General features: G+C 64.7%; 1 protein-coding gene across 3 annotated transcripts in view; it reads left to right on the top strand.

Annotated features, from left to right (window-relative positions):
• LMBR1 (limb development membrane protein 1) overlaps positions 1-14,530 on the top strand; it is an 81,147-nt gene that overhangs the window by 26,893 nt on the left and 39,724 nt on the right. For all 3 annotated transcript variants that reach the window (XM_037516463.2, XM_037516454.2, XM_037516450.2), the window contains exon 5: positions 6,089-6,192. In XM_037516463.2, coding sequence (XP_037372360.1) covers positions 6,139-6,192 — 54 coding nt within the window. In that variant the 5' untranslated portion in view covers positions 6,089-6,138. The remainder of the gene's footprint in view (positions 1-6,088; positions 6,193-14,530) is intronic.

Genomic DNA, 14,530 nt, shown 5'->3' with positions numbered 1-14,530 from the left:
ACTTGCGTGGGTTATGGAAGCCGAGGGATTTGGGGAAGGGGGTCGCAGAGGTCCCTTCCGCCCGCGGTGCTGGTGTTCCTGGTGCGCCCCACACAGGTCGGCTCCGCCTCTCCCCTCCCCTCCGCTCCCCGCCCTCCCGCTCTCACCTCCCCGCGGGCCGGCGTCTCCGCCTGTGGAGTCTCTGTGCCCCGACGCCCAGCGTCCTGCCGCGCTGCCCGGCCGCCCGCCCCCGCCCCCCCCCCCCCGCGGCGCTGGACGCGGCTGCCTGTGGCCTCCCCGCCGCTGAGTGGCCCCCCAGCCGCCCTGCACGCTCATGCTGCTTCTGGACAGACGTCAGTTTCAGATTCCCGCAGACGTGCTGTGGGTTCCGCTTGAAGGTTCGTTCCGCCAGAGATCTCGGGTGGGCCCTTTTTCAGGGTTAGGAAAGGGAAGAGAGGCCTTTGGCTCTGGGACGTTGGTGGACGGACAGCGGGCGGCGGGTGCGGGCCGGGGTGAAGGGGGCGAGCTACGGCGTCGGGAGGAGTCCAGGGACCCTCGTGGGATGCTGGGTGGGCCGGTGGGGCCAGGAAGTTCCCCAAGACAGTGAAGGGGCGGGTGTTTCACACGAGGGAGCAGCCCCCGCTGAGAGGAGACGCCGGGGAGGACGGGCAGGGCCAGGGCACCCTGGGGCGGAGCGGGAGGGGCCCAGAGGGGAGGCCGGCCTGCTGGGGTGCCTTGGCTCGAGCTCTTCCTGGCTGCCTGACGGAGAGCAAGGCTCAGGCCTGGGGGTCGATACTCAGGTGCCGAGAGACACTGTAAAAGCCAAATACAGCCCGGCCAAGGCGGGCAGAGCCTGGAGCTGCTCTCCCTGGAGCGCTGGGCCCTGAGAAATGGGGAGGGGGAAGAGCTGGGGTTCATAGAGGCCAGTGCTGGCTTCACTGGCCTGTAGTGCCCAGGGAAGCATTTGTTTCATGCAGCCTGATAGAGCTACGGGGGTGCTGCCTTCCCAGCGTGAACGCTTCCCTTAGCACAATGTTATTAAACTGGTGTTTGGTTTTTGGCAAATAAAAGGCGGGGGGCCTCTGCTCAGGGTCTCGGGACTGAAATGTGGGTGCTCGCAGGGCCGCATTCCTCGCTGCAGGCGGGAGGGCATGCTGTGGCTGGATGTGGTTTGCGTCTGGCCCCTGTGGCTGTGGGGCTGAACCCCACTTCCTGGCCCACGGTCAGCCAGGGGTGCCCTCTGCCCTCGAGGCCTCTGGGGAGCCCACTTCCTTTCTCTTAACCCCCCCAGCAAAGGTGGGTTGGATGCCTCCCTCGCTTGCCCTGTGCCCTGGGCTCTGACTCAGCGGGGGTGGGGGGCTCCCTGCTTTAAAGGGCCCCTTTGCTTAGGCTGCGCCCGCCTGGTGATCCAAGATGCTCCTCTCTCCCTGCATTAGGCCATGACCTGACATCTACAAAGGTCTGTCTGCCATGTAGGCTGGTTCGAGAGTGTGTCCCCCATATGGCGTCTCCCAAATTCATTCCACCCAGAACCTCAGAATGCGCCTTTATTTGGAAATAGGGTTGTTGCAGACGTCAGGAGTTAGGATGAGGCCCTCCTGTGTTATGGGCTCATCACTGGTACCTCTGTAAGAAGGAGAAGGAGAGACACCGATGGCCTGGGAGAAAGCCCCGTGAAGGTAAGGTGGAGAGCGGCAGGAAGCATCTGGAAGGTCAACAGGAGCGAGAAGGATGGATTCTTCCATGGATACTTCAGAGTGAGCAGGGCCCGGCCGACGCCTGACCAGACCTGCGGCCTGCAGAGCTGCAGAGAAGCCCTTGTGTGGGCCGGAGCCTCCGGTGGTATTGGGCAGCAGCCTGAGGGAACGAAAGCCCTGTGTGGCCCGACACAGCCCCAGAGCCTGGGGCGTGAGCCACAGACGCCTCGAGTCTGAGCTGGGCGCACCGCGGGGCGTGTCAGCCCGCAGTGGCTCACGTCGCCGCAGATACAGAATTAGACAAGAACACCAACATGTTGCTTTTTACGGAGCTGCATGGGTCCAGGAGCCGGGGGCGGATGGCGCGCACTGAGCACGGGCGATGTCACAAAGACCCCATCGCTGTGGGGCGAGGGCACCAGAGCCTGGCGCTGGGCTGTGCGGGCTGGCGGCGGGAGACGGGCCCTGCAGAGGCAGCGTGCCTGGAGCCGGTCCGGAAAAGAAACGGGGACTCGTGACTAAGAAGCGGGCGGGGGTCCGTGGTGTGACGACAGGTGCCCCTGAAGGGGGAGGGTAAAGAAAACTGGGAGGTCAAGGCAGGAAAGTCTCCAGCTTAGAGGACAGCTAGAAACCCCTTGGCCCCAGTCCAGCCTGTCCTGCGTGCAAGCGACGGGAAGGAAGGCAGGACTCGGCTCCTCTCCCGGGCGGGCAGACCCAGCGTTGACGGGAGACGGCCTCGGCGCTGAGGAGAGCCCGCGGAGTGCAGCGCCGGGCGGGCGGGCGGGCGAGCTCGCGGGGGTGTGCGGGGCAGGGAGGAGCGGGACCCGCCTTCCAAGGGCCAAGACCCCCAAGGCGGGGGATGGGCAAAGGTGAAAGGTCATTCCGGCCCCCCCCCCCCCCCCCCCGACTGCAGACGCGTCAGGGCGCCCGCTAGCGGGGGTCTGGCTCTGCAGAACAGAGTGGAAGCTCTAGAAGTTGCACTTCTGTGGGCAGGTGTGAAAGACATTTTCTTCAGCAGATAGTGGCTGTTGAGGACTAGTTTGTGGGTTTTATGATACTTTTTTTTTTTTTTTTTTTTTTTTTAATAGAGGCATGCTTTATTTATTTGTTTGCTGGTTTGTTTGTTTGTTTTTGTTTATACATGCACTGGGTACAGTCAGAAGTGCGGGAGGGCGAGAGAATTCACCAGAGCCAGAGCGGGGAGCAGAGCAGGCAGAAGGACCGAAGTACACTGCTGAGGGGGCAGCGGGCGGCAGGAGAGGTCTGCGCGCCATGTGGGACCCTCCTCTGGTGGCCGGGGAGCAGCCGGGGATCGAACCGGCGCCGCAGAGGCCGCGCGCAGCTTCGCAACCCAGCGCTCAACCGCTGCGCCACCGGGGAGGCCCAGTTTTATGATACTTGGGTGAAGTGTGTGACGGGGGTGGCGATGGGGTCACCCTGCTGTGAGGGTCTGTCGCCCTCTGAGTTGCCACGTTGCCAGCACACAGCGATATAATCCGTGAGCAAACAAAGGAGAGAGAATGGAATCGTAAAAATGGCCTAAAGGCGCCCAGAAAAAAGTGATAAATGGAAAACGAAGCGCAAACTGCTGGACGGGCACCAGGTCAGTGAGCCTCATTGGGTCAAGCACCCCAGCAAGGGTGTGGAGATGCTCAGAGGGAGCGAGGAGGCCCCAGGAGGAGGCTGCCGGCAGGAGCCCCGCTTGCAGCGAGGAGGGGCACGGCCTGTGAAGGGCACGACGCAGACTGGTGACAGTCAAAGCGCCAGGAAGAGCACGGCCGTGCCCCGACCCGGGACCCTCGCGTGCCCGAGGACGCGTGGCCGGGGCGGGGGCCAGGCGCGGAGGGCGTGCTGCACCGGCCGGCCCGGCTGTTCAGGCCCCTGCCCCGGGCCGCGCCTCGCGCAGGGCGTTCGGATGACAAGGGCTCTCGCTAGGAGAGTGGACGCAGGAAAGCCCTCGCGTGCTCGGTAGCTGGGGCTCGCCGTCGCGGGTGGAGGAGGAAGCAAGGGGAGCTTTGAGAGTACTTCGAGCTGAATGAAAATGAAAATAAAGCAGTTGAGAATTTGTGGGGTGCTGCTGAGAAGCATCTCAAGGTCAGCCGACCGCATTGCCTGGTGGGAGGGAAAACGGCTCACCTGAGTTCCCGCCATCTCCGCCTCCGGAGGCTGGAGAGGAGCGCACACGGCCCCCAGGACGGCGGCGGGAGACGAGGGGGGAGTGGATGAAATAGGGTGCAGAGGCACGAGGCGGGGGGCTCAGCACCGCCCAGGCGGCTGCACGCCGACCTGAGGGGGAGACCGTCACCAGCACGGCCGCGCCCCTGGGGGAACCCCGTGGTGCCAGTGCGGCCCACGGCCCGGAGCGGGAGACTTGCTCGAGGCAGACGCCAGCGAGGACCTCCCAGACGTGGGAGACCGGGAATCCTGCCCCGCCGTCTGCGAGGACGTCTCCTACTTTGAAAGGCGGTATTGAGGGGTGGAGAGAGCCCCCAGACTGGCAGGAGATGCCCGCGAAGCACATGGAAGACGGTGCCCAGAGTCCACGGGGCTCGCCAAGCTCAGTCATAGGAAACGCAGAGCCCAGTGAGCCAGGCGCCACTTTGAGGCCCCCCACCCCCCCAGGACAGCGCACGCCAGCAGGCCCAGGTGGGGCAGCCGTGCCTCGCAGGAGGCGCCCTCAGGGGGCCGCGGGGCCAGGGCTGGGGAGACGTGGGTGAGTTGGCGCTCTGCTGGGGCTTTGTGGGACCATGCACACGACGTCCCAGAAGCGCCCGCGGGGCGTGGCGAGCCGGCATGGGGTGTGGGGGCCGGCATGGGCCGTGGCGTGTGGTGCTCGGAAATCGCGCCCTGAGCTGCTGCTGACCTGGTCACCGCGGACCCAGCCAGGCTGCTGGTTAGTGTTGGTTGTGCTTTGCTTCACGCAGCGCCGACGAGCGAGCACTGGCTCTCACACCGCCTCCGTGGCCGGGGCATCGCTTCCGGGGCCGCTCCGCAGGTGGCCAGGCCCCCCACCCAGCGCCGTGGAGCTCGGCCCTGGCGTGCAGCGGCCGGGGGTGCCTCCCCCTGTGCGCAGCGGGCGAGAGCGTCCCTGACCCCCCGGCCGGGGCTGGGGTGGCCCCGCGCGCCGACGTCAAGTCCCCAGCAGGCGGCAGGGCTGTTCTGTTCGCTCAGGGTGCTGAGCCGTCTCGTCGGGCCGATGTGGCTTGCGCGGGCAGCACGCGCTGATCTTTGTCTTCCTACCTCAAGTGACTTGAAGCTGGACTTTCTCAGAGGCGGTGGCCCTCTGTGCCGGGAAGCAGCCGCTTGCCGTGTGGCGATCCCACGACGCCGATGCCCGCCGGAGGTGACTGCCGGGAGCCCCGGCGACAGGGAGACGCGCTCGTGTCTGGGAGCCGAACCCGGGGCGCTGACCCGGCCCACCGCACTGTCTGGGCCGCCTCCTTTGTGTCATGGTCCTCCCCGTTGGGGAGGCAGGGGTGCTGGACTCGAGCAAACCGCTGGGAGCAGAACAGCAGCACACACGCCTGCGAGCAGACGGGGCGGCCGCAGGTGAGCCTGGCTGCTGAGGAGGGCCGTGGCTGTGGGACAGCCTGCCCCTGGGTGGAGGCGAGTTTGCAGGGGGTGTTGTTGCGTGGAGCACACCGCGTTCATATTGGCATGGTTTCTTTCTTTGCATCTTGATTTTATAAATTTAGACGCCTCCTAGCCACCGTTTTGAAAGTCAGTTTGGTGTGTTAGGGTTTCACTTATAAGGCGCAGGAGATGTCGCTCCAGACAGGCCTGGGGCGGGCCTGTTCCTGTTGCCATCTTGATAGCTTTTCACTGTGCTCCAGAAGGCCCCGGCGTGAAGGGCCGTGGCATGCCCACCTGGCGCCCCGGCTCCCTCCCGCGGGCGCCGCTCACCACACACGACTGGCAGGGTGGGCTCTGCAGCCCAGCCCGGCCCCGCCCCGCCGCCGACTGCAGCTCGCAGGCTCGGGCCGGGCTCTGGCGCGTAGGTGCGGGGCGAGCGAGGGGCCTGCGTGACGCCCTCGCCTCCACAGGGCAGCGCTGGCCGCGAGGCTGGGGACAGTGCAGCTGCCATTTCGGGGCTCCTTGAGGCGTAAATGAGGTGCGGTGTGGGCGTCCCCTTTGCTGGACTGCTTCGCGCTCTGGACGGGAGCTGCTGGGCGGGTCTTTGGCTGCCACGTGGACCGGCTCTTTAGAGGACGCACTTGTAGGCGTGAGGAAAGGCCGTAGTTTTGGTGTTGCCTCTCCCGACACCCACACGTCGCCGAGGAGTGAAGGCCAGGGGGTCTGGGACCCCCCCTGCTTCTGGGCGATGCCGTCGCTGCTCCCGTCCACGTGAGGCCCTTCGCCCCGTGGCGCCCGCAGCCGGCCGGGCTGTCTGACCCTCTGCTCTTTTCCCACAGGCCTGTGGAACCTCGCCTCTCTCTTCTCCAACCTCTGCTTATTTGTGCTGATGCCCTTCGCCTTTTTCTTCCTGGAGTCAGAAGGCTTCGCTGGCCTGAAGAAGGTGAGTGGCTGTGTCCTGCCCGCGGCTGTCGGGGAGGAAGCGGGCGCGTCTTCATGTGGGGCTGCTTCCACGGGTGGGTGTGCCTGGCCCGGCCGCTGTGCCCCTGCCTGGGCCCCCGCCTTGGTGTGTGGGGAGTAGCCGTTGCCGCTCTGCTGCCCTGGGCCGTGCAGGACGCGGCGTGGTCAGATGCCAGGCCTCGTGGGCAGCCCGACCGGCCGTGAGGGCCCGTCTGCCCTCGGCTCGACCTTCTGGGGGGAAAAGAACGCGCTCTCCGTTCACAGGTGGTTCAGCGCTTTGCTGTGCTTGTTGGGAGACAGCGTGGAGGCTTGGGGCGCTGCAGCTGTGGGGGGGCCGTGGGGGTGGTGGGTTCTGTGCGGCCACAGAGCCGGTTTTCTGTCCTGGAGAGCGCCACGCCTGGCAACCTGCTGCGGGTGGTGAGCCCACGCTGTGCGCCCACGCTGCAGGTGCCCGTGGTGCTGCCGGGAGGGCGGGGTTTCATGACGCCTGGGTGGTGCCAGCTGTGGCTCCGTGGACCCGGTTCTGCGTCCTGTTGGCCTCGTGCTGCCGTGGGTGGCCGTGGGGAGTGGCCGCGGGTCCAGGGGCAGGAAACGCACCCAGCTTGGCGGGCAGGCCTGACCCCGAGAGGCCGGCTCTACGCTTTGGAGGTTTTTTAAATCAAGATGAGCCATTAAGATAGTTAAACTTTAGGCAGCTAAAGAGACTCTAGGCGTCTACGTGAGGTGGGAGAACTGTGCGGCTTCAGCTTAAAAAGCTCTTTGTTTATAATTTATTGAAGAAGTCTCGGCAAGTTCTGTTGCCCAGAGGATCCTGTCAGCCCTTTGTCCTGTGAGAAGCTGAGTGCAGAGGGATTCGGAGCTTGCAGAGGCCCGAGAGGCGAAGCTGAGGCCCCGCAGGGGCGGCTAGGCAGGGCTGTGGGGGGTGGCGGCCCCAGGAGGAGTGGGCTGCGGGCAGAGTGAGGGTAGCGTTTCCGAGCGCCTTGTGTGGATCTCACTGCAAGGCTGGGAGCCGTTGTGAGGAGGAACAAGGTGTGGCCTGCGCATGCGAACAGCTGCGGGGGTTGGGCGCCCAAACTTTGCTCATTTGCTCAACATTCTGGGGCCTGCCGGGGACAGGTGTCCCATCAGGGGTGACCCTGGGGTGTCCACAGGCGGCAGCAGGAGGTGCCTCCGCGGGCGCTGGGGGTTGTGCCACTGATGGGGGCGAGGCCAGAGACTGGTGCGGAGACTCAGCCGAGTAGGCCCTGGTGGGAACCGCCCACCCCCCCGGGAGCTGGTCCCCCTCAGCGGAGGCGCTCGAGGCCCCCGGCACTGCCGGGCAGGTCAGGGCTGGGACTGTTTTATACAAGTGCCTGGGAGGCAAAATCCGTGGGAGATTCAGCACTTCCTGCTGTGGACGTCCAGCTGTGCTGCCCCCGTGTGACCCACTGCGCGCAGAAACACCCACAGAGCCCCGTGCGGAGTGTGTTTTCACCCTTGTTACAGGTACAGCTACCTGGTTTTTGCATTTTTGTAAAAATCTACTCATTAAGCAGATTATTTTGGAAAACGGCGCGCAGCCTGCACGCCCCAGCCGGGAGGTGAGCGCCTCGTCTGCGGCCTGACCCGGGAGGAGAGGCTGGTCACGCCAGCCGCAGCGGAGCGGCCGCCTCTGCAGTCCGTGGCAACGGCAGGACTGGAGAGGCACGCTCGGCTGGGGGAGGGGGAGGCGCAAGGAAGCAGTGGCGGGAGCTGTGGAGACCGGAGCAGAGCCGTCCTCTTCAGTGCTGTCAGGGGGCGGGTGCAGCGCGGCTGTGGAGGCGACTGGGCTGGGGGAGGGTCGAGGGCCTGAGCCAGCTTAGCCTCGAGCTGCCTGGGGAAGTCGCTTCTCACCCAGGTTCCTCTGTACAGTGGGACAGGCGCGGCTCTCATGGGGCGCGTGCAGCCGGGCTGGTCGGTGCAGGCCGGCCTGTCCTCTCCGGTGCGGGCTGTGGAGCCTTTGGCCGGCAGGTGCTCTCGAGAGCACGATGTCGCCCGGGCCTCTGCGTCAAGGACAGTCTGCGCGTGTAGGCTGCAGAGGTCAGCCCTGGGGTCACCAGAAGGCCTGCGTGTGCATGCCTGGTGTCCAAGGAGAAGGGCGCTGGCACGGGCGCGGCCTGCAGGCTGCTCTCTGCCCCGCAGTGAGAGCCCCTGGCCTGGTGGGCGGGGCACAGCTGCCCGTGGGCGGGGCTGGTCCTGCCTGTCCACACGCTCCCCTTTCCTGTGGTCTGAGGCCTGGGCATTGTGGGCCGGGAAGCACCTCTGGGCGGGGCTGCCGCATGACACTCCGGGAATGTCCGGCCTGTGGAGTGGTGAGCGACTTCCTGTCTCCTTCTTGGGTGCCGCAAGGCTCAGGTCTGCGGACCCCTGGGCACCCGGGCCCTGTGGGCCAGCCGTGGAAAGCAGCCACTGGCCGTGGCAGGCCCCAGCTTGCGCAGGCCACAGAGCAGGTCCTCTGCCAGGAGCCTCACTGTGGCCCCGCGTCCATCACGCAGGCTGCTCTAGGCCCAGGGCACCTCTTCCTCCATCCTCCTAAGGGCCTCCTAAGGCGCCTCTCTTCTCCCGCACATAGTACACGCTCCGCCTTTTTGGGCCCTCTCCTGGCCGACGCTTCTCCGCAGCGCGCGAGTGCGGGCGGGCAGGTCAGCAGCGCAGGTGGCTGTTCCCCTAGTGAGACGGCCCCTTGTCCGGGCGTGCAGGCCTCCTTTCACAGTCGGGTGCTGGACCCAGGGGTCACGCCGTCCATGGGTGAGCCCCCCAGCCCGGGGAAGGCTGCGTTTGCCCTGGAGACGCTTTCTCCAGCCTCCGCCTGCCCACTCCCTGGCTGCCCGGCTGGGGCCCTTGGGCACTGGCCGCTGTGCCCTCACCTGGTCCCCGTGGCGGAGACGGATGGCCTGGGTGAGCGTGGAGGGGTTTCCTGCTCCGAGGGGACCCGGGGGACGAGCCCTGGCCAGGGCAGCGTGTCGGCGTGGGCGTGTGTCAGGCGCGTCTCAGCGCCGCGCTCTGAGGCAAAGTCTCTCGCCACAAACGTTCAGCAGCGGCAGGAAAGTTCAAAAGCCTCCCCAGCCCGGCGCGGCCTCGGCGGCGGCCTCGGGTGCGAGTGCTCCCGGGAGAGCCCGCGCAGTCACGCCATCTTTGATTTGAAGTCACGGCGTAAAACTGCCCGTGAGCGACAGCAACATCCTGGCAGCCCCCGCGGCCCGCGGACGGCCCCAGGTGTCCGCAGCGCCGCGCTCGTCTGCGGGATTAAGAGGTTAGCTCCGGGGACTTCAAACGGCGCGCTCGACAATAAAAGCAGAAAGGACAGAGCGCGAGGTGACTTCCTTTCTTAATTAATTGCGCTGGCCAGGTGGGAGCGGGGACTGGCCCGGCCCGGGGTCCACGGCCCACGGGGGAGCAGAGCCCTTTAATATGCTCCTGTCCTGTGTCACAGTGTGAAATTGTCCTGGTTTATGTCCCTTTTGGCAAACTTACATAAAAGTGACCGTGTACTGTATTTTATGGCCAGATGACTCTGACCCCAGCGGCTAATCCACATCAGGCTCCGTCTTCAAGGGCCGGGCGAGGAGGAAGTGCGCGGGCGGGGGCTTCGCGGCGCGTTCATTATTCTGGCTCGTTCTTGCCCCGGATCATCCATCACTTGTTGGGGACGAGTGATTAGGAAGTGCTGCTTAGTGTTAGCGGCACATGCGCGTGTTTGGGTGGCTGCGGGGAGGAAGTCTGCAGAAGGGGGCTCCGCCGGGGGCCTCTCCGGCCGTGCGCCTGGGGCGCGTTTTGATCTCGTGTTTATTACGGAAAGCGCAGCCGCTCCCTCGCGGGGGCTCCGTGTCGGTTTGATTTTCCCGACACCTCCCGGGAAGAGGACCACTGTGGCTGTGGGCAGAGCCCCCGCCCCGCGGGGAGCTCCGGCTTGGTCCTCGGAAACACTGGCCAGAGGGGCTTCTCCAAGGCCCGTCCCGGAGGTGCCGCCCGTCCGTGGGCCCGCCGGGGGGTTCCCCGCCGAGAAGGGGCGGCCGGGACAGCTGCCCGGGCCCTTCGGACGCCGAGCTCGGCGCGGCGCCTCGAGAGGAGGACGGGGCTTGTGGAGGAGTGTCCGTGCGCTCCAGTTGCGGGGCACGCCCGGCCCGGGGCTGGAGGGCCGTGTCTGCCGCGCTCCGGCGGGCGTCTTAGCAGAGGGCGCCGGCTGCACGTGCTTGGGTGGCCTCTGTGTCCAGCAGCCTCGCGGGGTCGGGAGCTTGGGGTTCAGGAGCCCCACGAAGCCCTGACTCACCCCCTACTCACCTGGGACCTTGGGCATGGCTCTCGGGGTCCACCTCTGAAAGGTGGGCCGCGGCCTCCAGGGGAGGGGCCTCCCGGGGGCTTGCCCTCCCCTTCATCCCCCCACCATGAGGGGCCTGCCCGGCGGCAGCGGCCGTGGCTCGGGCGAGTCCTTGTCAGCCCCTGGACGCGAGGATGAAGCTCTGGGACTGGGCGCCAGCCGCCGCCGTCTGGAGCAGCAAAGCGGCCGAGGAGACCGCGGAGCCGTCGGCAGCGCCGCGCCCGTTCACTTTTTGAAATAAAATTTTGTTTTACGGCAGCTCGGGTCGTGAAAAATAGCTTAGGAGGTAACTGAAGTTCAGATTTTATTTGATATGATGATTGGTAGCCGATGTCTCGTCCGCCAGGGGTGTGTGTGAAAGGGGAGGCGTTCTGGCGGGGAGGAAATGGAACGTGGCCAGTTCAGGTTTTGAGGTAATTATGCTTTAAACGGGCCCTGGCGCTTCCGCTGCTCACGGAACGCTTTGTCGAAGTAATTGTCTTCAGAATCTCTCTTGCAGAACTTCATCTGGGGGGACTGAACGCCGCCCCCTTCCCGGTGGGACGGGCTGCACTTGACGGGCAGTGGACTCAGTCGGGTCTGGGGCTGAGCGGGCCCTGGCAGGGCCCCAGGCCCGGCGGCCGCGGCGGCCGCGGCGTAGATGGCTAAGGCCTGTGTGTGTTCACATTTAAGCTCATATTTATTTGTCTATAAAATCATTTCTTCCCGGTGTCGTGGTGTCGCTCTTTTGATCTCTGTGAAGTGCCGGCCAGTCCTTGGCCGAGACCGGTCTGCTGCTTTACAGCCCATTAGAGCCGCGGTCCCGCCGGCCGTTCCGCGCTTCAAAGGCGGCGGGTCCCGGGGCCTGCTCGGGCCCTTCTGCTGCTCTCCAGGGAGCGTTGTGGGGTGCAGGGCGCCGGCGCTGGCCCCCGACGTGCACCCCGCGCGCTGGCCGGGCGCGTGGCCCCAGCCCGAGGGGTGAGAGGCCCCGGCCCAGCCTCTGCACCGCGGGATGTCCCTGGTCTCGCTGCCCCGCCCGGACAGGAGGCCCGTGGCCAAGACGTCCCGGTGACTGCAGACCAGACCGGCAGGCCAGGCCTGAGGAGAGGACGCATCAGCTGCAGACAAAAGCCAGAATTAAATGAGCAGCACCGAGGGTTCCAGAGGAAAGCTTTCCTTTCTCGGCACACAAGGAAGTTTTAGGTCGTTCTGCAATCTGGATGTTAACGTTTTTATACGTCCACGTTGTAGTTGGGATTACTTGAAATTTGATGTTTCTCATTACATGTAACGAATCATTTTATACGCAGTTGCTTTTTAAAACAACGCGTCACATGAAAGGCTTAAAATGTTTAAAACCCTTTTTGAGGTACCAGAAAGACTTTCCCGATCTCTCAGTGATTTTCCGTTTTAAATGTCTAGAATTAAATTTCATTTCTGATTGAGTGTTTTAATTTTAAGGACCTGCGCATGAGGTGAGTAACCCTGCTTGCTTCCGTGCTCCAGCCAGCTCTAGGCCCTGCCTGTTCCCCGAATCTTCCCCGGCAGGGTTGCCCCGACCCCGCCTGCTCACCTTGTAGCTGCTTGTGTGACTCATTTCCATAAAATCTTTTCAAAGCTTCTCACTGCCGTCACGAGCAAGTCTGAAAACCACAGCGTTGCACAGAAAGCTCTGGAGATTCGCCTCCATTCTGTCGGGCACGGTTTTGGGGGCTCCCTCAGTCACCACATTCTGTGTCGCACCTGAGTGCCTCCCCTGCCGATTCCCCCAGGTGCCCTGCCGGGCCTGCTGCCTCCTCCTCCCGCCCTCCCGGGATGCCGGTGCCTGCTCCCCCGTCTTCCTGGCGCCCCCTGCACAAGCTCAGCCGCTGCAGACGACGCCCCGCGGGCACCAGGGCTGGCTGCGCGTGCTCCTGTGTCCTCCCCAGTGTGGTGCTCGCAATCTCAGCACGGAAGGAGGCACCGGACGTTGCCTAGTTTGGTCTGGCTGGGGCTGAGCCAGAGCCTTCTGTGGCCTTGTGCTGAGACTCTCGCAGCGGAAGCGCGTCTCTGCACCCCTGCCCTCCTGTGTGTCACCGTCAGTCCCGGCAGAGCGGGGCCCTGCCTGCCCTGGGCGGGGGCTCTCGTGCAAAATGTGCCTGCGACCTTGCTGCCCGGCCTCGGGGGTGTGGAAGCGCCTGGCTGAGCCCGAGCCCCGCCTGCGCTGCTGGCCGGGCGCTGCTGGAGCCCGTGGGTCTCACTGGCAGGCGGGCCCCGGCCTCCCTTCCCCGCTTCTTTGCCTTCGTGGCCGCCCGCCTCTGACGCCGTAACGTCGTCCTCTGAGGACAAGCCCGGTGTTGGGGAAGCTGTGCCCGGACCCCGCCCGGCGCTGGTCCTCGGGGCCTCCCGGGCCTCCCTGGCACGCACCGGGCCGCCCGGTGGGTCCCGTGTTTCCTGACTTCTGTTGCTTTTTCATTACTATTTTAATTTTCACTTAAACAATTTTATAGAAAGTGAATTAACCCTACGTCGTGTTTTAGCCTCCTCCAAAGTACCTGGCCGCATGTATGCTTGGGTTATTGTGAGGTTATGATTAGCGTGCTCGTGTTTTATGGTTTTTGTCCTTTATTTTTTTAATGTTTTGTTTTTTTTTTTAATAGAGGCATGTTTTATTTGTTTGTTTGTTTGTTTGTTTTGTTTATACAAGCACTGGGTACAGTCAGAAGCGCGGGAGGGTGAGAGAATTCACCAGAGCCAGAGCGGGGAGCAGAGCAGGCAGAAGGACCGAAGGACACTGCTGAGGGGAGCAGCGGGCGGCAGGAGAGGTCTGCGTGCCACGAGGGACCCTCCTCCGGTGGCCGGGGAGCAGCCGGGGATCGAACCGGCGCTGCAGAGGCTGCGGGCAGCTTCGCAACCCAGTGCTCAACCGCTGCGCCACCGGGGAGGCCTGGCTTTTGTCCTTTAATAATGTGTTTTGTGTACATCTTTTCTGGCGCCAGCAAGAGTTGGCCAAGATCTGGGAAGGCACAGAGGGGCCAGGCTCCCGCAATCAGTGCCGGGGGTCCTTGTCCCCGTGTCGGCCTTGACTTATGGGAAACTCGGCCAGCGCCACGCTTGTCTTCCTCGTGTGAGAGTCCCTTAGGGCCTCACTCCTTTCTGCATCTGGTAGCAGATTGATGGGCGTCTCCGTGGCGCAACACGTCTGCGTTCCTCAAATTCTCCCCGACCTAGTTTTCACAAGGGTTGTAAGCGCGTGGCTCTGCTGCTGGGGGACGGGAGGGCCCATGGCGGGCCGAGAGGCGGGCGCTGGGCGGCTTTTGTGGAGAAGGTGGCCTGTGTGGGGAGCCGGGTTGTGCCCCCGCCATCCACCGGGCATGGGGGACACCCCCCACCCCCAGACTCAGAGCCCGCTGCACGGCCCCTTTGCAAGAAGGCACTGAGGGCAAGCAGGACAGCAGCTCGAAGCTACGACCTGTGAGAGGACCAGCGGCTGGGGAAGCCTGTGCCTAGGGCCCAGGGTAGCATCCCCCGTGGTCAGGCCCAGCTCTGGCACCTGCGGGCAGGAGCTCTCGGGTCGGGGCCTCTTTCCTTGCACTGGGCCAGGGGGTTGGGTGGGGGGGGTGAATGTTCTGCTGAGCCAGCCGTGGGCAGCACGACCCCACCAGCTCGCGAGAGTCGTGACCGCAGCTCCACCCAGCAGCTTGCATGTGGGCGCACACCCCGCCATTTTACGGGGTTGGTGTGACCTTGGTGCTGAATGCAGGCGAGGATGGGGTCGGCGGGCCATGCTAGACCGATCTCACAGGAACTGTGTATCGGTGGAGATGACGGTGGATTGGCCACGCACACAGAAGACCACCCAGACCGTGTTCCAGCTCGGCAAGGTCAGCCTATTGCCGGGACCCCGTGGCCGGAGCAAGCAGGGGTGATGGCCGGACCCGGAGCAGCACAGCAGGGGGTGTGGGGTGTGCGCCCGCGGCTGGCGTGGGTAGGGCCTGCCCACCCAGAGCCGGCGTTGCCTCCTGTG

The sequence above is a fragment of the Talpa occidentalis genome, unplaced genomic scaffold (genome assembly GCF_014898055.3).
Source record: "Talpa occidentalis isolate TD23 unplaced genomic scaffold, MPIMG_talOcc4v2.1, whole genome shotgun sequence".
Lineage (NCBI taxonomy): Eukaryota > Metazoa > Chordata > Mammalia > Eulipotyphla > Talpidae > Talpa > Talpa occidentalis.
This window is presented reverse-complemented; position numbering and strand designations above follow the sequence as displayed.